This window comes from Cupressus sempervirens, chromosome 4, assembly GCF_028749045.1.
Source record: "Cupressus sempervirens isolate cs-2001-9-10 chromosome 4, ASM2874904v1, whole genome shotgun sequence".
NCBI classification, from domain to species: Eukaryota; Viridiplantae; Streptophyta; class Pinopsida; order Cupressales; family Cupressaceae; genus Cupressus; species Cupressus sempervirens.
This window is the reverse complement of record NC_143121.1, coordinates 6,571,202-6,595,182: the sequence shown is the minus strand read 5'-3', so window position 1 is coordinate 6,595,182 and position 23,981 is coordinate 6,571,202. Positions and strand designations below refer to the sequence as shown.

Here is a 23,981-nt window from a genome sequence, read left to right as displayed (position 1 = left end):
GTTGTATTCCAATAGTTACCGACTGTGCCATCAAGTTTCCCAATGGTTTGATTCCGTACAGGCTTCTTTTTTGGAGCAATGTTTTTGTTTTGGAGTAAAATTTCGTGATCTACACTTTGCTATAGATTATTTGCAATCCTTGTCCTTGATTTTTTTTGAAAATTGCAAATATCAATTTTTGCAACTTCAAAGGCTTTATTTGAGCTCATATAGACACATATTTAGGTGTTTTGTTTTTGAAAGTGCATGATTTTTTGTCTACTTTCTAGAGCTGATATCAGTTTGGAGTAATTTTGAATGGACATAGTACTTTTAGCATTTGGTCATTTGTGGCCTATTTTTGGCACTTGTAAATAGATCCTTTAGAAATCTTGTGTCTTGTCTTGTTGAGTCCGATATAGCTTCATATTTGTTGTTGTAAGCATCAAAATCAGAAGTCCATTTGGTTCATTTTGACAACTGGAAATTGTATACACACTAAGTATAAAATGCCAAAATTATCCATTTTGGGGGTTCTTTGATTGAGTGATTTAGGGGTGTGTCTTGAGTGTTTGCACTTCTCTTTCTCGTGTTCTTTTATTTTGCATCATGGGTTTTCCTAGGTTTCCACTTTTAAATCCACATAATTATGCTACATGGAAAATTAGAGCATGGAGTAAAATGATGGAAAAAGCTTTAATTGATTATGTTGATGGAACCATGGTTGCCCCATCTGATCTTAATAAACTAAATGAATGGAATCCTAACAATAAGGTTGCTATTGGTACTTTGAGGAATTATGTACATGAAGATCTTATCTTCAATATTGATAATTGTAAAATAGTAAAGGACACATGGGATAAGTTTGCTAGCTTGTATGCAAAAGTAGACAAAGCTAGGGGTTTTTAACTTGATGAAAATCTCACGTCATTAGATCCAAAGGAGTTTGACACTATTCAAAACTATATCACCAAGGCACCTGAGCTAAGGGCCCGTTTGGTGAGCGGAATAGGAATACGTATTCTGGAATACGTATTTCGGAATACGTATTCTGGAATAGAACGTATTCCTGTTCTCTGTTTGGTTCAGCAAATATTTGATGGAAATTCGCGGACCCGAAAATTTATGTTTTCTAAAATTAAAAAAAATGGAATAGGAATACGTATTCCAATACCACCTATTTTGGTGGAATTGGAAAACTCCATTTTTGGGCCAAAAATGGAATACGTATTCCATTTTTGCTTCGTATTCCAATCCCATTTTGGTGCATCCAAACAAGGAATTCACAATTTTTGGAATACGTATTCTAGAATACGTATTCCTATTCCGCTCACCAAACGGGCCCTAAGGTCAATGGTTAAGGATTGTGGAACTACCATAGAGGATGAAAATTTGATCTATAATTTGATGAGAAAACTTCCTCCAGAGTATGCATCATTTGTTTCTAGCTTCAACACTGATAAGTTAACCTTAGGTTCTTCCTACACCATGCCTTCATTTGATTCCTTCACAGAGATGTTGATGGTAGAACAATCAAATTTGATAAGCATGGGGATTCTCAAGTCTTCAAAGTCCAAAGCATTGGTGGCTAGTAAAGGGAATCAAGAAAAAGGGTCTAACAGGAAGCAGAAATCATGACAACAAAATTCACAAGAAGAGAAAGAACACTCAACCTCCTCACCACAAGACAACTCCAACAATAAGGGAAAATATCCAAGAAGGAGTTTCTTACTTGTGCATATTGCAAGAAGAATGGACATGAAGAACATCATTGTTATAAGGAGATAGATGAACTCAAGAATCTTCTTAAGAAGAATCAAATTTGTCTACCTTCAAGAATGACTACTTCATCATCTTCTTCACATTCAGACTTTGATAAAGGAAAGGATCACATGGGCAAAGGTCAAGCCTTAGTAGCTACTTCAAGTCAAGATTCAGGGAGATGGCTTCTAGATTCAGGGGCTTCTCATCATATGGCATCTTCAAAGTCTATGTTTTCATCATTTGATCATTGTCATACTCCACCTATTTTGATGGGCAATCATACTTACATGAATGTGATTGGGAAAGGAACTATTGATAAAGGGGAGGGATACTTCAAAGATGTGTTGTGTGTACCTCACCGAAGCCATAATCTTCTTTTCGTTTATCAGCTCACTCATGGAGATACAAGGACTGTGGAATTCACACCTAATTTAGTTTTTATCAAGGACTTGGAGACTAGACAGATCATTGCTACAAGGGTGGTTGATCATGCATTTCGTCTATACTACTTTTCGGACTTTGGTCATGACGAAGATGGTGATTTTTCAACAAATTTTGATCACACTTCTAGTGTTGATTCAGACTTTGAGAAGGACTTTGGCTACTTGAACTTGGGTATTCTCATGTGATCAAGTTCTTGAGTCATCGATTTCTTCTCCTATTGATATTCCATCTACTGTTGTTCCTAATGATAGTTGTATTCACATAGCCATAGATTCAAGTGACTTAGTGCAGTAGGATATTCACTATTTTCCAGAGTCAATTCCATGGGATGACTACTTGACAAACATTTCTAGTTTGTTTGTAGAGTCCTACATTGCAGATTTGGGAGACACTATTGATGACATTCATCATCTCTTTGGTGAAGATGATCCTTCTCCAGTTGTTGCGAGGGAGCATGCTAACCCTCATCTTTATTCTCTACTTGATCAATCTTTCAAGGTTGACATTATGGAAAATCCTTTGATACAGCAATTGGAGGTCACTTTATTTTCAGAGGATATATTTGAGTCTTTGTTACATGCTCTACATTCATCCTTAGTTGATCCTGATTTGTCTTTTTCAGCAGACTAGCATAGTACACATGATTTGGAGGAGGCACCTTTCAGTATTGACATGGGGACATTTGAGTAGGTTTCAGGGATTCCATATATTTTGAGGTTTCTTCCTATAGATGGGGGAGGCTTCATTGATAAACCTTTGGTTATGTTTCTTCGTAAGGGGAGGAATGTTGTTCTACACTCATGGAGCAGTTTCTACATCAAGCTTGGAGCATCTTCCATCGGTGTACATTCTACATTGAGGGGAGGTTACTTGGTCTATCTTCCTCTTCTTCTCTCTTATGGGAGGGATCTTTTCCTCACATGAGGTGCTCTCTCTCATTTTCTTTTATTGTACTTATCTCTCTTTTTGGGGGAGGGTTTTTCCCATGTGGTTTTCCCTCTTTCTCTGCTTTATGAAAGATTGAATTGCATATGTTTTGCACTTGCATTTTGTACATAAGTACCTAACATGACCTAGTAGCTAGGACCCATCTTGTATTATCATCAAGCTTTGGTGAGCATAAGTACATTTCCCCAAGTTGCACTTAAGGGGGGGCGGGGGGTGTTGGTGTAAATAAGTATTTACTATTTACACTTTACTTAAGTTTACTTAGGTTAATGCATATTCATATTAGTTGTCATGCAAACACCTAAGAGTTTGCATATTCATATGAGTTGTCATGTAGACGACATAGTAGTTTGCACTCCAATTGAGCACATGTTGTCTATTACATCTCTTTATGAGATACACCTTTACATTCTTATCCTCTCATTGTTGCACGTACATTCATGCACAATGGAGGATAATCCACTCTTGGTGGACATGTGCTTAGTTGTTATGCTTATCTCTTTTATGACTCCTAGACATAAAAGTTGTCTTTATATACAAGGCACTTCTTTGATGTAATTATCCAATTCTCTGATATCCAATTGTCTGATTAATCCAATTATCTAATTAATCCATTCTCATTTGATCATAGCTTGTCTCTTTTGTGCTATCTCTTGAGCTTCTAGATCTTGGCATTTCATTCTTGCCTTAGGCAAATTCTTACATGGTATTGGAGCTATACCAAATTCTTACATCTTCCTGTGCATCAGGGTACTTTGTCTTCTTAGCTTGCTCATGCGTAATGGCTAGTGCTTCCTCCTCACATGTTTTGATGCTTAGAAAATTCACCCCCTACTTTGGGCATTTTGAATCTTCATAATCTCCCGGACCACATCATCTGCATAACAGCTGCAGCATCTCCTTCATGGTACAATCTCTAGCAAAGTGCTCCAAGAGGTTGCATGCACAGTGCCGTATCATTGGCCATCCACTTGCGTCGTACTGTATCCGACTTCGGCCTCCATTGTTATTATTGTTATTATTATTACTCACCCCTTCTGTAATGGTTATTGTCGCGACATCCTCCTGAGGTTGCATCGTTGTTCTTGTTTTTTGCGACAGACACTTCCTGTGTCAGTAATACTTGCCAATGTCCTTTTGACTTCATATTAAATGAGCATTCTTTTATGGAATGTCCCGCAACCTAGCAAATATCACAGAATTGTTTTTCGGCCAGGAGCCCTTTGTGTGGCCTTCCTCCTTACAGTCCATACACCACAATTCCCCTTTGACCGAGCTAGGATTCTTTTTCAAATTTTTAAATTCTTTCATCGTCTGTATCATATCCTTCTGCAATGCTCGAACTTTCTTGTTTGATTCTTCATCGTTGTTGCTACTTTCAGATGATGAATCTTGTGAATCCGATGATTTATGCTGCTTCTTTCTTGTTTTTTGTTCACTCTCCAGATCCATCGCCCGATTATACGCATTTGTGTACGATGCTAGAGGTACAATCTTCATTTTCTTCTTCAGAGTCGGTCGTAGCCCCTCAACAAAGCATCATTTCTTCAATCGGTCAGCCGGTTAGCTCTCCACCTTCCCCACCAACTCTTTCAGCCGTCTTGCATAGGCACGAATCATTTTGTTCTTTCCCTGCTTTGTGTTGTATATTTTTGCTACAATTTCGTTATCGTCTCTTAGCAATCGAAACTCTGCTATGAACTCCTTGATGTCTGCCCATATAGTTAATTTCTAAGGATCTGCATTTGCAAACCAATCATTTGCCACACCTCGCAGGGTCACTGGAAACTGCAATACCCAATCATTCTTGTCCGTTACACCATTAGTTGTCCATATTGTTTCACATGTCTTGCAGTGCCTAATCGGATCTATCATCCTGTCACCATTAAACTTTGGCAATTTCTCCTTTGGTCCTGCCATTACTACTTTTTTTTAATTCTGCAGTACTTGTTGTGTACCCGCATTGTTCTAAATACCCACATTGTTCTAAGCACCCACGCTATTCTGAGCACCCGCATTGTTTTGCACAATCGTGCTGCTTCAGACAACCACGAAACGAAGAGTTCGCTCCACACTCATGCTCCTTCGACACTTTGACAACTCGCTTCCATTCAGACGCTCTACCCTCGACGTATACAAGTTAAGGAACTCCTCCCTTATCTCTTCCACCAAATTCAATCATTGTCAAGTCTCTTCTAGCAATTCCTTGGCACTCCTCGGTCTACTAGGTGAATGCACTCCCTCCGTCTATGCTCTTTCACCCCCTCGATGCCCATTGGCAATCTGTTGAAGCTTCTTTCTGCACTCCGCCTATTGTGCTAAAATCTTAGTTACCGATTCGGGATACGAATCCGATTCGGGCACGTGAATCGGATCCGTGGATTCGTGATTTTTTTTTTCTCCGATTAGGATTCGTGGGGGATTCGTGAATATATATATATATATATATATTACTGATCTTGCCCAAGCCCCAACTAGTAACAGATATATATATATATATACATATATATATATATATATATATTTATTTATTTATTTATTTGTTTCTCTCATTTATTAGTATATATAATGCATAAAAAGGTCATTTTAGCACTAGAAAGCAAAAAAATATATTTAAAAAAGTCATATTAAATAACTTAGACTCACTTAAACCTGTCGATCCTTGAGGATTCACGCTGGATCCTTGAGGATTCACGCCTGGATTCATGCAGATCCGGGCAGGATCCTTGTTTTACATAGTGGATTCGTCAGGATTCGTGGGCCATGAATCCGGACGAATCCACTGTGTAAAACAAGGATCCTGCCCAGATCTGCACGAATCTGGATCCGGATCGGACCCGAATCCGGATCCGGCCTCTAGGGCACGAATCCGGTAACTAAGGTTAAAATTAAAACTTCTTGTGTTGTGCGTATTTCATCCTTATCTTTTATCTTATTCCTATCCTTGTTAAGCAGATTCGGCATTAATCTTCATAACATTTCCTTAGTTCCAGGTTCGACTGGCAATGGCACCAAATGTTTACCATACAAGGTAAAAGGATACTTATCGCATGTAGTATAGCAAAATATAACACAGAACAAAATACTTTATTCATATACGCAATATGCACTTCAATGCTTATAATTTGATTATGCTCATTACAATGATACTTATGATTATTGTCATGATTCCAAAGTCCCTTCCGAACAGTGTACATATACTTTCCCGAAAGGGTGACTCAACCATCACGAGCACTTTCGGATACAAATCTACCCGTCGGCTACAATATAGATTTTACCAACAACAATCACCATATACAAGAGTATCTTCACATTTTCCATATCACATTTTATAAAGAGAGGTTATACATACAATGGCTGAGGGGATGCAAGGCGAACCGTCACAACCATGTAAGTCCCTCAGTTATACCAACTATTGAACTACCCAAGTTTCTCGACAACACAACCCCCACTGAGCTCCATTCTCCCTTTGGGAAGTTTTCTATGAATTAAAAGTAACTACTCTCCTAAATATAGTAACACAAAAGGGTTGATCTAGCAGCAAAAGCGAGCGGTTTTGGATATGGATGTCACGAGTTTGAATCCATACTTGGAAGTTTTTTAAACAAACTCTTTCATTCACCCCCGCCAAAGTGTTGGAATTGTTTGGGCACCTCCTCATTTGTTCTCAAGGTGCCACATTTACACATATAATTGGACCAATTCTACTATGTCATCATAGTTGTCCTCCTACAATCTTGACAAGTGTCAAATCCTGAATGGACCACATATTTGAGACCAAGAAGATTCTTGGTAGAGGACATTCATTATGGATGTTGAGTTTCTATTAGAAAGAACACAGAGATTAGAGGGCATTCTTGATTGAATATTGGGATTTCGAACTAGAACCCAAAAAGAGATTTTTGAAGAATCTCTTAGAGACGATATATATTGTAATGGTTAATCATATACATATGTTAGAGATCAGAGGCTTGGTTAGAGATGGTATATCTACCAAGTAAGTGATTGTCATTTATGAGTTCGCTTATTAATAGAAATCCTAGAGGCCTTAGAAAGGTGCGCTCCATATGATGGTTACCTCTTGAGAGCTTTTCTCACCAGAAGGTCAAGTAAATCAAAGAGGAGTTCCTTCTAAGAATTAGGTGGGTTGGTATGGAATTAGTAAATAGTTAATTGAATGGACATTTATCTTATCATCTACTAATGTTTGTTGCAGGTTTTATAAGTAGTTGGTTTCATATTCATCAGGTTCAAATCGATCACCATATGGATAGGGATGATCGAATTTGTTGGCTGTGTACTTTGGTAGAAGTTGAGACTGAGACCCACTTTTTATTTCGATACCCTATCTACTACAAGATCAAAGGGAGATTTTATTATCTATTCAGAGATTGTTTTTCTCTTTCAGAGTTCTTCAGTTATATTGACCAGCGGTGTCTTTCACTTCATCTTCAGGAGGCCACCCAACTTCAGGAGAATACCCTGCAGTCATTCATACCTCAGGGTCATTTCAAACCAGCGCATCACCGCCTTTTTCTCTCCCTTGTCTCCTCCTCGGGGATTGAAAAGGCCATCCAGTACTCCTCATTCTAGATCGATCAAACACTGTACTAGTCTTTCCAGGCAACGACATTCAAATAGTGGTTCTCGACGGCATTCTAAGGCTCTTGATCGTTCACGGCCTTTGTTGTCAGTAAAATCTATAGTGTGGCCGACAGGTGAAATAGTATCCGAACGAGCATGTGACGCTTGAGTCACCCCTTCGGGAAGGTATATGTACACTGTCCGAAATGGACTTTGGATCATCGTTGTAATCATTGTATTTGAACTATAAGCATTGAGTGCATATTGCATATATGAATAAAATATTTGTTCTGTATTGTATCGTGCTATACTACATGCATTAAGTATCTTTACCCTGTACGGTAAACATTTGGCGCCGTTGCCAGACGAATCTAGAACAAAGGAATGTTATGGAGATTAATGTTGAATTTGCTTAACAAAGATAGGAACAAGGTAAAAGACAAGGATGAAATACATACAGCACAAGAAGTTTTAATTTTAGCACAGCAAGCAAAGTGCAAACAGAAGCTTCAGCAGATTGCCGACGGACACCGAGGGGGTGAAGGGGCACAGACGGAGGGAGTGCACTCACCTAGTAGGCCGAGGAGTACCAAGGAATTGTTGGAGGAGACTCAATAGCGATTGAATTTGGTGGAGAAAACAAGGGAGGAGTTCAATAACCTGTATATGCCGAGGGTAGAGCAACCGAACGGAAGGGAAGCAACTCGCACGACTCAAAGTGCCAAGGGAGCACGAGCGTAGAGTGAACTCTTTGCTCTCGATACACCCGACGAAAGGATACAGCGAGAGAATTGAACAACTTCGCTTCAGGAAGATCTTTTCTCACTAAGTAACACGGTTGTTGGAAGTAGAACAGTTATGCAGAACAGCGCAAGTGTTGTGCAGAACAGTGCAGGTGCTCAAAACAACACAGGTACTCAGAACAGCGCGGGTATTCACAACAACGTAGGTTCTCTGAATAGCAAGGGTGCTCAACAAGTAGCTAAGAATCAAAAGAAAATAGCGATGGCAGGTCCCAAAGAAAAATTACCAAAGTTTAATGGTGATGGTACAGCAGATCCAATCAGACATTACAAGACGTGCGAAACCATATGGACAACAAATGGCGTGACGGACGAGGATGATTGGGTTAGACAATTACCAGCAACCCTGCAGGGTGTGGCAATTGATTGGTTTTCGGATGCCGACCCTCAAAAACTAACTACATGGTCGAATGTTAGAAAAGAGTTCATAGCAGAGTTTCGATTGCTACAGGATGATAATGAAATAGCAGCGGCGATATATAGCACCAAGCAAGGAAATAATGAAACAATCCAGGCCTATGCCAGACAATTGAAAGAGCTGGTTGGGAAGATGGAAAGTCAACTAGAGGACGGATTGAAGAAATGATGGTTTGTGGAGGGGTTGCGGCTGGCTCTGCCAATGCGTATAATTGTGCGATGGATCTGGAAAGTGAGCAGAAGACAAGTAAGAAGAAAAAGCATAAGTCATCGGATTCAAATGATTCATCCTCTGAAAGTAGCAATAGCGAAAAGGAATCAAACAAAAAGGTTCAAGCATTACAAAAAGATATGCTTCGAATGATGAAAGAATTTAAGAATTCGAAAAAGAATCCAGACACAGTAAAGGGAGAACTATGGTGCACAAACTGTAAAGAAGATGGCCATACAAAAGGCTCATGCTTGAAGAAACAGTTTTGTGACATGTGCCAGGTTGCAGGACATTCCCTAAAGGAGTGTCCGTTTAACATGAAATCAAAAGGACACTAGCAGGTGTTACTAACGCAGGAAGTATCCACCGGAAACAACACAAGCAACAATGCAACTTCGGGAGGATATCGCAACAATAATAGACGCGGAAGGGGTGGCAATAACAACAGTAACAATGGAGGCCGGAGTCAAATACAGTACAATGTGAGTAGACAGCCAATGATTCAGTGTCGTGCATGCAATCTCTGGGGCCACTTCGCTAGAGACTGTACTACGAAGGAGACACCGCAGCTAGCATGCAAGTGTGGTCCGGGGGACCACGAAAATTCAAAATGCCCAAAGCAAGGCGTAAATCTATTAAGCATTGAAACATGTGATTAGGTCCTAGCAGTCACACAGGAGCAGGCGAAGAAAGCAAAATACCCTGATGCAGAAGAAGAGAAGGAGAGGCTACAAAAAGCACGAACAAAGCTGGAAAGGCAGATGAAAACAGTGAAATCACAAGTAAAAGACACTGCCAAAACTTGTAAAAGACAGAAGTTCCAATTAAATGAAATGACCACCTTCTCACAATGTCACAGTTGCGAATGGCCATTATGAATATGACACCGCTTCTGAGAGTGACGGAGGAAACAAGGGATAGTAATGGAACAATTGCAACGGACCCGATGCTACTAGCACTTATGATAGGAAAGCATCCAGCAGTAGTTGAGATGGGCATCCTGGGCACTATACTGACAGATGCAATTGTAGATGAAGGATCAGGCATGAACGTGCTACCAGAAGATATTTGGAAAAAGCTAGGACAACCCACGCTATGGCCACCTACTTTTTAGTTACTCACGGCAAATTAGCATGGGATAAAACCGTTGGGAACTTTGATGGCACAGCCAGTAATGATTGTGACACAACCATTTTTACTAGATTTTGTGGTCATCCCATTGAAGAGAAGAGGGTACGATGCCATCCTCGGACGGGGGTGCTTGGTGCAAGAAAAGGTAAAACATGATTGGAAACGAAACACCCTATCCATGGAGCACGAAGGCAGAAGATTCATAATTGACTTGCATACACAAATGGTAGGGGAAGAGGCAGCATCGTCAGACTCAGAAGGCGAAGGCGAGAGTGATGACAAAGGAAAAAAGAGGATAGAAACAGATGAAGAAGGGGTGTTGAGATTGGAAGGAGGGTCGACTGATGACGACCTAGATTCAGTGAACGGACTGCTACACTGGCAGATGGAAGATTACGAGCTCTTTCCGAGCTGCAATATGTTGGGTGTCGAGGAAGAAAATGAAGGCAATGAGTTTCCAAAGGAGTATAGTGAACTGAAAGAGGGAGAAGCGCAGGTGGGTAAAACACCGGCCCATATGTTCAGTGAAGATAAACCGATGAAGTATGAAGAGCCTACGGTGAAAACAATGAACTTGGGTTATGAGGAAAATCCGAAAAACATTCTTGTAGGAGACGATTGGAACCCAGTTTTAAAAGCGGCAGCATTCAAAATATTTATGGAGTATAAGGATGTCTTTGCTTGGACGTATAAAGACTTAAGGAGTGCCACCACAGCTATGTGTCCACTAGATACCATTGATCAAAGGTGCAATACCCATACAGAAATGGCCGTACTAAATGAATAAAAACTATGCGGCATGGGTCACGAAAGCAATCGATAATCATTTTCAGAGTGCAGACAAGTGAATGGGTATCACCGATCGTGATATCCTTGAAAAAGGACACAACGCAAATAAGAATATGCGTAGACTTTCAATGTCTAAGCTCGGTAACAATTAAAGACCCATTCCTGATACCATTTACGGATAGCATCTTGGAGGAAGTAGTGGGGCATGAGATTTATTCTTTCATGGACAAATTCTTGGGGTACAATCAGATATCCATCGCTGAGGAAGATAAATTAAAAATGACATTCATTGTGGAAGATGGAGTATATGCATACAACAGGATGCCGTTCAGATTATGCAATGCCCCGAGGACATTTCAAAGGATTATCTTACATATATTTGATAAAATGTCTGTTGGAAGTTTTAAAGCATTCCTAGATGACTAGTCAATCTTTAGTGAAGAGGATAAACACATAACGGCACTCGGAGAATGCATGGAGAGATGCAAACGAGCAAGATTGGTGTTGAACCCAAAGAAGTGCAAGTTCATGGTACCACAGGGAAAGCTACTCAGACACATATTTTGTAAAGCAGGGTTGAAGATGGATCCGGACAAGGTCTGCGTAATCTTGGAGATGCCACCCTCGACGGATGTATCGGATGTAAAGTCATTTTTAGGGCACATCGGCTATTACTGGAGATTTATTAAAAACTTTGCAAAAGTTTCTTACCCGCTGGACATACTCACCTGCAAGGGTGAACCTTACAAATGGGAAGTCGAACAGAATGAAGCTTTTGAGGGATTGAAAACAAGATTGGCCACAGCACCGATTCTAGCCTATCCGAATTGGGACAAAGAATTTCATGTTCATGTAGATGCATTGAATTATGCCATTAGAGCAACACTGGCGTAGGCAGGTGACCACGGATTGGACCATCCAGTGTATTTTGCAAGCAGATTGTTATCGAAGGCAGAAAAAAACTATAGTACAACGAAGCAAGAGGGGTTAAGGATGGTGTGTGCAATGCAAAAGTTCAGACATTATTTGTTGGTGACGCCATTCGTATTTTACATAGATCATCAAGCACTGCTATACTTGGTGAATAAGCCAATTATTCAAGGAAGATGGTTGCTATTATTACAGAAGTTCACATTTAAGATCATGGTATGGCTAGGGAAAAATCATGTAAGTGTAGATCATCTATCAAGAATAAAATTGGGGGAGCCACCAAGAGATAATGATGATTTTCCAAATGCGCAGTTATTTCATGTTACAATACTACCATCCTGGTACGCACGTATTGGAGAATATCTATCAACGGGACAGTTTCCAAGCGAAATGCCACCAAATGAGAGAAGGAAACTGGTGCTCAGGAGCCGAATGTTTCAGTTAATCAATGGGCTATTATACAAAATGGGACCTAATCAGATTCTTAGGCGATGCATCCTAAAGGAGGAAATTCCAAAAGTACTAAACGAAGCGCATGAAGGACCGATAGGAGGACACATGGGGCCAGACACAATGCGCAAAAGATACTTCTGACAAGACTATGGTGGCCAACCGTACACAACGATGCCAGGGAGTGGGTCATTGCATGCGACACATGTCAACAAGCCAGGAAACCATTAAAGAGGGACTTCATGCCTCTAAATCCCTTGCACACATAGGAACTCTTTGAAAGATGGGAATTGGACTTCATCAGACCTCTGAAAGTGAGCAAAACCAGAAGGTGTTGATACATTGTGGTAGCAACAGAGTATCTGACTAAGTGGGTGGAGGCACGCGCACTACCAGATAACTCGGTAGTAAGCACAACAAGGTTCATTTATGAGCAAAATCATCACCAGGTACAGCATTCCACTAAAATTGACAAGTGATCAGGGAGGACACTTCGTTAATCATGTCATCTGATTGCTCACTACTGAATTTAAAATCTATCATTCATTGTTGAGCCCCTACTATCCGAGAGCCAACAGACAAGCCGAAGCAACGAACAAGATCCTAGTTGGAGTGATTTATAAATCCTGTGCAGTTGAAGAAGATTGGGAAGAGAAGTTACTATCACCCTGATGGGCGTACCATACTTCATATAAAGTAACGATCGGACATACTCCATTCCAGCTGATGTACAAGTAGGAGGTAGTGGTACCGACAGAATTCATGGTACCGAGTTTGACGATAGCAATTGAAAAAAAGTTGGGCGACATGGAAAGTTTAAGGGAAAGATTGTATAACTTGAACAAACTCTATGAGCAACGGCTGTAGGCACAGTGGACCACTGAAGTTACGCAAAACAGGCGAAAGGCATGGCATGATAAGCACTTAAAATTAAACAAGTTCCAATCGGGCTAGTTAGTGTTGAAGTATAACGAACGAAACAAAATCAAACCTAGGAAGTTCAAAGTCAGATAGGTCGGACCGTACAAGATACGGAAAGTTGGCAATAACGAGGCAATCAAGTTAAGGACGCTAGATGGGAAAGAAATACTAGACACAATAAATGGGTCGAATTTAAAAACATATCATGAGAGAAATGTTGCCCCGCCAACGAACAACTGAGAGAAGAATGACTGTAACTACTGTATATATGTAAATACTATATATATATATATATATGATAAGTAAATAAAATATAGAGTGGAACATAATTTTTGAGTCGATGTAATAAAAGATCGAAGTGTTAAAGGAGTACGAAAGCAACAAATTTGGAACATGATTGTTAAATTAAATAGTAGTCATTAAAACAATTAGTGGAAAGATTGCACCGTACAGCCTATCGTACAGCATTAAGGAGCAGGTTAATAACTCAGTAAGACTGGACAGATAGCATTACAATGTATGGAAACCCTGCACGCATATTAAAGCCACCATATGGCTAGTAAAAGGAAAACAACAGTTAAGTTTGTGGACCGTATGGCGTATGGAGGTAGGAAGCAGTGACAAAAGGTGCAAAGACCGTACAATGTACAGTGACAAGAAAGGCTAAGTATAATAAAGGAAGGACCGTACGGTGTACAGCAAAAGGAGAGACTGTACATTGGACGGTGAGTGGAAGAGATACAGTGCATAAAGGCCGTACGGCCAAGACATAACATAAAAGAGCCATTTTTCCGTAAACCAAAAGGGGGAGCCAAATTATTGTACAACTAAGACAATCAAAGGAGGAGCCAATCAATTAAAAGCCAATAACAGAGACCGTACAATGTACGGTGAAAGAAAATCGAAAGGGTGCAAACTAAAGACCATACGGCAAGAGAAACAAAGCAAAAAGACCATACAACAAACTATTCCATACGGCTCAATAAGGCGAAAGAGAGGAACAAATTCATCACCGTACAGACTAAATGAGAAGGAGAATATCGTTCGGTATTACAGGCACTAAACTCCATAAAAAGCTGGACCGTACGGTCAAAGGAAGAAGAACGACGCACTGTGCAACTTGTATTCGTATGGTCTCAGATTGATAAATCGTACATTATAGAAAGGACACTATGCACCGTACTGTCATACAGCAATGCATAGAGGAGAAGGTATTGCCAGTAAACTGTGTGGGCAAAGAAAGACCGTACGGAATCCGTACAAATATATTCATGCAATGAAGCGCAGGAAACAAAAGTTATCTGTAAAAGCTTGGATGTCTATACGGACTGAGTGATTGAGGGAGCAAAGAAAAAACACATTTGGCAAGAACACAAGAAATCACAAGGCAAGGAGAATTGCCTTCAGAGACTGTACGACAATATCAAAGGGACGCCCAAGCCATACAATATTGTAAGTCGTACAATATTGTAAGCCATACACAAGAAGCTGTTTACAGAGCTTTGAAGGAGGGTTGTACAGATCCGTACGGACGCTAACTGAGCAGAGGAATTTTGTAACAAGTTTGTACGGGGAAGTAACTAACCTAACAATTTGTGATCTATCCAACAAAACGACAAAGAAGTGACAGTTATGCAGTCAGCTGGCAAAAGGGCTTGGAAAAAGAAACTGGATGGAGACTCAGCGATGAACAGGAATGTGAAGACATTGCCATCCGGAGTCCATGTAGTAGGAGGGACCAGTACAAGTCCAAGTAAGAGGAAAGGGAAGCTACCAAAACAGATAGCTACGACAGATATTCCTACAGTGCAGAGTGTTACATTTGAAGGGTTAAATGGTATAGAATGCTGGAAGTGGTGGCAAGAGACTCCAAACAACCACCAGGTGAAGGCTAGTATCCAAAAAACACAGGTAGAATGGGTGGTGCAAATGCCAATATTTTGTATCAAAGACTACGAAGGATTTCTTCACATAATGATAGAAACGTACGACAGGTTCTCTCGAACCAATATGTTTGAATATCTTAGTTGCAACTTAGTAGTATCATTCAAACCGGCCAACTTCACACGGGTATTCAAAATACTTGGTCATGCTCAAGGTGGAAGGAAAATAGAAAGTAAGCCTAAAAAGATGAGTGGGGAAGTGAAGATGCAATTGATACAGCTTGTGTGTAGAGACATGTCGCAGGCAAAGCAAGAGGCCCTTTCAAACACATCAAAGGCCAGGGGGTTGAAGAAATCTAATATTCAGGAAGGTCACTAGCGTTGTTTGATGGACATCGTGAAGAGCCACCTCAAAGGTTCTAGCCGCACCTCGGATATTTCATTTCCACATGGAGCAATGATGAACGGGATTTTGCATAGCAGGCCATATGATTGGACAGCATTGTTGGCCGAACAGATGTCGGAATTCATGACATTGCAGCACAAGACCTTATACATGCCGCATTATGTTATCGGCCTATTTCTAGAGGCAACAACGCAAATGATCCCCACTGATGCACTGGAAGCCAAACCAAGACCACTCGCGCCTAGCGAACCACCAATTATGCAATGAAGGCATTTGGATACACTTGGCACCAAAACCATCAAACAAAAACGATTGAGGCCAGACGGTGGAAACACATATAGTGGTTAAGAGGAGACTTCTTCAGAGAAGAGCGGGACAGATGAGGAAGAGGAAGAGGACAAGGAGGTAGAGGTGATTACAGTTGTGCCATTGAGATTCCCATGGCCTACACTTTTAGCTACAACGCAATTGGCTCCTATTGGCATACATGGCATTCTAGGGTTTGGTCAGTTCAAGCAGCCAGTGGTGATGACACCAGTTTTAGCAGCGACGCAGCCCACCATAGAGACAAGCTATTCCGGAGGCAGTAGTGGAGGCACAGCCATCACCAACAGAGATAGCCGCTCCGAAGGTAACAGTGGAGCCGGCTCATGAGACTTTACCAAAGGCGGGAGATGAGACATCGGTACCTGATACTAAGATGGACACAGAGATAGGGGTAATGGAGGTATCGGCAGGCGAAGAGTTGGGGGCATCAAGTGTCCAATTGGCTGTAGTGGGTTCTGATGCAGTGGTTACAATAGACACGGCACTGCTAGCATCACCTAAGCGAGACAGAGAGATCTGAACCCAGAAGCTGAGTGCTTACTTAAGTAGGTGGTTCCACCATACTCTGGCACCTTGGGTGACGTACTTGCGACACCCACCCGGGAAGCAGTTCCGGAGGAGAACCCATTGCAGATGCAGGAGGTTGGGCAGACACAGGCTAAGGGATTACCACACAACGTTGTTGAGTGTATGGCGGAAGCAGTGGACAGGGCTATGGGTGTGCTGCAGGAACATCTAGTAGCACAAGAGGTAGGGATGAGAGAGGCATTTCTTATTGATGTAGCAGCTCTAGCGACTCGGGCTCACTTCGACAGAAACTTGGGCGTTGGACTTAGTAGTGAAGGAGCTGAAGGGAGTCATCCTTTATGAGATTAGGATGCCTGGCTGCCTTTACAGTCTGTTTTGAGGAACAGGGATGGCCAGATGTGGAGACTGCAGAGATGCAACAAGACTGAGCCTCGATGAGAGATCCTAGCATGGAGAGCCGAGTAGAAGCTTTGATTCACGAAATAGTAGAGATACATAGGAAGGCATACTACACCTTGCAGAGGAGCCACACGGATCAGGTAGCAGCTGAGAGGGCTCGGGAGGAGTTAGCTACCAGGTTAGCCTCAGAGAGGGCAGCCTGGGAATCCGATAGGGTGGCTTGGGAATCTGAGAGGACAGCCCTGTTAGACAGACAGAGTTAGCTATAGAAGTTGGCAGCAAAAAAGGAACAAGTGGCAGCAGAAAGGAAAAAGAGTTGGGAGAAATTGCAGAGATGATGCAATCAGCTCTAGAGCTTTAGATGGAAGCAGAAGCAGAACTGAAGGTTAGGAAAGAGCAAGTCTACAAGCTACGGGCAGAGCTCAACGAATTGAAGGTGCGAATGGCCACTACGCCCGAGACTTATCCCTCTGTTTAGTATTTATGCATTGATGTACTTAGTTTATTTTGAGTTTTGTTGTATTGTCGTCCAGAGATGACTTTTCTTTTGGGGGGGATAATGTTGTCGGTAAAATCTAGTGTAGCCGACAAGTAGAATAGTATCTAAAGGGGCGTGCGACGCTTGAGTCACCCCTTCGGGAAGGTATATGTACACTGTCCGAAATGGACTTTGGATCATCGTTGTAATCATTGTATTCGAATTATAAGCATTATATATGAATAAAATATTTATTCTGTGTTGTATCATGCTATATTACATGCATTAAGTATCTTTACTCTGTACGGTAAATAGCCTTATCCCTCTATTACTGATTTCTTTGTGGCAAGAAAGGATCCTTAGTGCTTACCTTGTTTTTCTCTAAGTTTGTGTTTTGTTTTATTTCTTTTCAGTCACCGTTTTGGTGCTGCGCATGCACCAACTCTTTTGTTTGTATGCTCAGTCCCATAAACCCTCATGGTTTTTTCATTGGACATTAATATATTATCATATCTTATCTTATCATGTACTAACAAACTGTCACAGGTTATAATCTTTGTTACTCAATATGGAAGCGAGGACATTACAATGACCCTCTAACCAACAAAATAATGCTAACCAATAAACACCTGGAAAGATCCTTTAACAGGCTCAAAGTATGATAGTAGCTGCAGAATAGAAAATAACTTTGCAGGTCAAAGCAATATGAACAAACCTTCAACAACCACCCACAATCTTCATTGCAGACACCTCAAAGGGTTACCTAACTACTGCATGCCAACCCAGCACAGCAACCCATCTCAAAGAACAAGGAAATATCAAGCTTCATGACTACTAAGGTCAGTTACACAATTGCAGGTCTGAAAGCCTTAATTGCAGTCCTTTGTGGCTGCTCATCAACTCTTCTCCCTTGTCAAGTGCATGTAATGTGTGAGTTGACTGACTTGTCAATCCTGAATATTGTTCAGCAGTCTACTAGGAATTTCTTCTGTCTTGTATATGAAAACTGAAACCAAAGCCTAATTCCGTGCCAGCGGAATCCATAGGATGCTTACTCAAAACAACACCTTATCATTCCTATACACTAAGTCACCAATGACTACCTATCAAATCTTAATCATATATGTTTGAGCAAATGTTGATCATGAGTCCTTCTTTGTCTGGTACCAATAAGGTTTATTGCATCTGCTGATACTGGGCCTGTTGATGATATGCTCGATTCTCAAATCTGCCATTCAGAATTGCCAACTGAATCTCTCTTTTTTGCCAACTGTGTGTATATAAATGTTGAATGGGTTATCAAATCACTCGGTAGATAATAGTATCAGATAGTATTTAAATGCAGTCATAAAAAATTCATCATAATTGTCAGCTAACTATTGTATCAACTTTCTACATGATGTGATTTCCTACAAAATTTGTATTTGAATGAGTAAAATTTAATGTAAAATACTCATTTACGGACTCACTGTATGCATTTTGTCACTGAAGTTTGCAACAAAAATATCTTTTATATAAATTTAAGCAATTTTTCAAGTTGATGAATTTTTGCCAAGTCACAAATTTTGCATCTGCCAAGTTGGAGTCAATCAAGGTTCGAACCACGTGAATCTCTAAGCTAGGATTTGATATCTAGGACTTGGTAAATGGAAGTGGATGCTGGATGTCAAATTTAGCCAGTAGTTTGAGATAATATGATCTTGTTCAATTTTAATTTGATTGTTACAGCATGTGCAGAATTAAGATGAGAAATTTAATTCACATTTCAGATGTTCAATGATTTTTTTTCTTGTAAAGCATATAGTTGGATCTAAGAGCTGTTAAAACATTTCTCAAAATGCGAATGTAAAAGCTAACAACAATTTACTAAGCAAACCATCATATCAAATTCTAGGCCCTTTTAGTACTTCCCTTGTTGAATAAACTTTAGTTTGTATTATTGTCATGCTTCTGAGTTTCTGATAAATATGTAAAATATTTGAAGGTTAATCTCAAACTATAAAATGAGAAATTAATACCTCAGACCTTGTAATCAAAACATCCTTCAACTCCTTCGTAATGCACTTCAGTCGGCCATTCAAGTCATCTACAATTGTTGTAAAATGAGTAGCACTGTCCTTGGAACAGTTACTGTCACCCATTTCAGAGCTTTGAAGAGCTTGCAAGTCTGAAAAAGCAGCATTTAACGCTGTAATATCCTGCTTGATAACAGCAGTGAGCTCTTCTATTTCCATGGTTGGGTCATTGAACATAGATGTCTTCTTTGTCACTGAAAGTGTAAAGCCAATTAATATTATCAGATAAATAGCAGGTATTAATAAGGGTTGTGAAGATTTTCAGGTAAAAAACACAAAATGAATTTCAACTGCTTGTCTTCAGAAACGCTCTTCTACACACTTCAAAGTAAGGGTAACTTTGATTACAATTTATGACAATTAAATGCTTGTGTCTGAATAATGAAATGTTGTTGCTAATCACAATCCCATTCCAATTAAAGAATTCATAATTAATTAAAAACTAAAATTGCCATTGATCAATAGCAGATCTCATATGGCAGAAACATCCAAGAAAGCAAAGATGGAAAGACTGAGAAATTGTTAGAAAGACATGCATCAACATATAAAATATTGAAACATAAGAATTCTATTAAGCGCAAATAACTCATCTAATAGTAAGCATAGTTAACATATGCAACACATTTGAATTGACAAATCTGGCATGCATTCGGTATCTTGTTGAAAATCAGTAAGAGAGGTTCCCAAAGCTATTTCAAAATTTTATGCCACACGGCATTAATATAAGTTTCATAACGCATACGCATCCTCCTTAAGTAACATGTTTCTTGTTTCTGAATACTCGCAGTCTGATTGTTCTTTCAAATTTCAAATTATAAAAATGATCCAAACTTTTTTTACCACAGTGAAAAGAAAACGTTTCATATCTCCTACACTTTCCATAATAATTATTTCATGTTGGTCTTGTAAGCTTTTAGAACTTATTTGAACCCCCAACCAAATACTATATGAAATACATTTAAATTACAGTAAATCAAATTTCAAACTGGAGCATGTTCGAGCACATCCACTCGAAGAGGCATAACAAGTTGTCTATAGAGAAAATGAATAGGCTAGTCTTTGTGCATTACAACCTGCGCATTAGAACCAGGGAGATTTTGGATAGTGACAGCTCTCCGATTACTCTAGAGGAGGTTGATCCAGAGTCTAAGTGGATCACTAAGGCTACTGATCTTGTCTTTGATGATGAGGACCTACAGTGGGTTGACGAGGCAGATAGAGAGGACCAGGCTGAGGCTGTGGCTATGGCAGCAGAGGACCAAAGAGCTCCAGTTGTTCGTAGTGGCACTTCACAGGCATTGGCAAAGCCAGAGACTACAGTTGATCCTAGTGGCACCTCATAGGCATTGGCAGAGGCAGAGACTACACTTGATCCTAGAGGCACCTCATAGGCTGATGCTATGGCTAATCAGTCATCCAAGACCTACCTTAGACGCCTTACTAAGAGGCATTTTATAGATTATACTGAGCCTGAGGTTGAGGTTGGGGATGGGGATGAGGATGACGATGACGATGACGATGACAATGAGGATGATGATGAGGACTCCGACTAGGAGCCAAAACTATAGTCTTGTTTTAACTTTTTGTTTAACTTAAATATATGATCAGAATTTGGAACATTTAATGATGACTATTGATTCATTGAATCTTGATGTGTTGGATTTCATAATACATAATAAATATACATTTTGATGGGTTGCATGGATTTATCATTTTACATATGATTCTATGTTTTACTTTTATAATATTTCCTTCAGCTACTATTTAAACTTTACTTGCTAGTAATATAGTATTTAGCAATTTACCTTTGTAGTATTGTACTTATGTAATCGATGTATGTTTGACTTTTAACTTTAAGTATGTGTATTATGATCAAATTATCTTATTGTGTCTTTAAGCTTTATTCAATAATGGGTGCATGGAATGTTCTTTAAATCCTAAAAAAATTCAAAAATTTGAGGTTTTTTCACTTTGCCGAGTCACCGCTGAGTCATTTCCAAGTCCGAGTCGGGTCACGAATCAAGTTACCCTTGACGAGTCCAAGCCGGGTCTGAGTCACGTTACTTTGATTTTAATAAAAAATTCCTCAAAAATTATCTATTGGATTTAATAAATTTTCTTCAAAAATTATCTGTTGGGTTTTAATAATTATTTTCATCAAAAATTATCTCTTAGGTTTTAATAAATTTTTCTCTCAAAAACAAAGCTTCGTATTCTCTAATACGTGTCTTAGATTTGTTGTCTGGTTTCAGTCAATTTTTCACCTCAAAAATCGTGTCTAGTTTTTCTAATTTTTCTCCTTCATAATTGTGGTTTTTGCAATCTGTTTTGAGCTATAGTGCTCATCTACAAAAATTCTTGGTCAATCATCTTTAAGATTGTTTTAAGGCATAGTGCTCATGTACAAAAAGGGTTTGGTAATTTTCCTCAAAATCATGGTTTTGATTTCACCTTAGTGTCTCTAGCTACAAGGAATAATACCTTTGCTACCCAACATCAAGTTGGATATATTAAATTTAAAAACCAGAAATTAATTTATCAACAATTGAGAACACAAATTCAAAACAGTCAAATCACACAATGCATTTTTCCTGGGAAACCCTCCTCACCGAGGGAAACAACCCACCTACAGAAAAATAGATCCTTTATTTAGTTTTTCCAAAACAATTACAAACAATCTTTTGCTCATAATTGTGTCTTCAAAAAAATCAATGATCACTTGATGAGCAATTACATAATAGCCAATAGAGTATCACTCTAAGAAGTCACAATACACAAATATTAACTCCCAGAATATGACTCTACTACATATATAGAGAACATAAGAACAAAATGAAGTTGCTCATACATAAAGCGAATACAACATAAAATATGTCACTTAATTTGCATAACCAAAATTGAAGACTCGGAAAACTAGGAATAGAAAAAATGCGACATCAAATATCTTGGTTTCTTAGTAATATCGTGTCTCATAAGATTCCTCTTGATCCTTACCAAAAAAACTATACGTATTCTTCTTGAAAGAAGCAAAAGGCCAACTCAGAGTTTGAACGTTCATCCACAACTTCTTAAACCATTAGCAATATTTGCACTAACTACCGAATAATACAAAAACAACATGAATGAACATCAAAGCATTCAATACAAACAACAGTGACCACATAAAAATGAAGCAGCAAATGAACCAACGAATCAAGAGAACCATGGAATCGCCATGTCATCGAGAGGTAAAGTGTTACATCCCAAATTTTGCCCTAATTTTCTTTTATGATAAAAATAGCCGTTGAACCAAAATAAGATTTTCATGTTCAAAGTAGTTTATAGCCGTTGTGTTCATGTGAAATGGATTTAGTTGTTAGTCGTTATATTCATGTGAAATGGATTTAGTTTCTAGCCGTTATGTTTTATGCAAAATGAATACAGTTTATAATCGTTATGTTCATGTGAAATGAATATAGTTTTAACCGTTGTTCAATCAGTTATTATTTATGATGAAATTCTTAACGATATTATTAAGCAAATTATGAATTATGAAATTGATGTTTTTGGCGAGAATGATTGTTTTGAAGGTTACAGGATAAAGACTCAAGAAAGAGGGGGTAGCATTACGAAATGAGGTCATTCGGCACTGGGACTATCATGTGACCTAGTTATCAGGAAGATCAGGTTGATCAAAAGACGCCATGGCAAGATTGTTAAGCTTGACAATTAAGGTTCAAAGTGGAAAAGTTACATGAGCTATAAATAATATAAAATTGAAAAATTAAATAATAAAAGAAAACTTACCTTTAATTTATTAAACAACAATATCATTTAATATTGTATTATTACTTTGATTAACTTACAATCAAATATTGCATAGTGCCACCATGTATATACTTAATTATAAATTAACCAAAATAATAATACAACATTAACATATATCTTCTTATCCTTGTTCCAACGTATCTTACTTTCTAACTGATGGGGAGTTTCTTGCGTATTACAATCTTGTAACGGCAGTAGACGAACAGTCGATTGATATCATTATATATATTGCCTTGTCGTTTTGGGGAGAGACGAAGAAATCTGTCTTTTCTTACTTCCGCCTCAGTCTTTTAGTAAATGCCTTTCTGTACCCGAGCTGGTGGAGAACGAAAGTCTTTTCTGCAGTGAGTGGTCCGTTCCGAAACTCCCTTCTGAATTTCCATGGACTGTCCAAACTTTCTTGCAAACTTCTGTCGCCTGTCCTAGGATTTGGTTATGCACGAACTCAATCACCCGATATTGCGTGAAGCCATCCTTGCATGCTTCTGAGCCACGGACTCCAGAACCGGTTGAAGACTATCCCAAGCATAAGCGTACAATACACTGCAGACAAGTAAGGATGAACCGCAATGTTCATATCTTCTTGCACGCGTTTTTTTTTACATCTCTGTTCTGTTCCTTTTTCTGAGTCGGGTTGAATAAATGTGAAGAGTAGGAGTATACAAATTGAGTCATAGTATCATACATGTGCTTATCACCTTAGTAGA

The 23,981-nt window shown here is 39.3% G+C and overlaps 1 protein-coding gene across 2 annotated transcripts in view; it reads right to left on the bottom strand.

Moving 5' to 3' along the window:
* Positions 1-23,981, bottom strand: part of LOC149559658 (syntaxin-31-like) — a 191,827-nt gene that overhangs the window by 119,827 nt on the left and 48,019 nt on the right. For both annotated transcript variants that reach the window (XM_089824234.1, XM_089824235.1), the window contains exon 3: positions 19,411-19,661. In XM_089824234.1, coding sequence (XP_089680360.1) covers positions 19,411-19,661 — 251 coding nt within the window. The remainder of the gene's footprint in view (positions 1-19,410; positions 19,662-23,981) is intronic.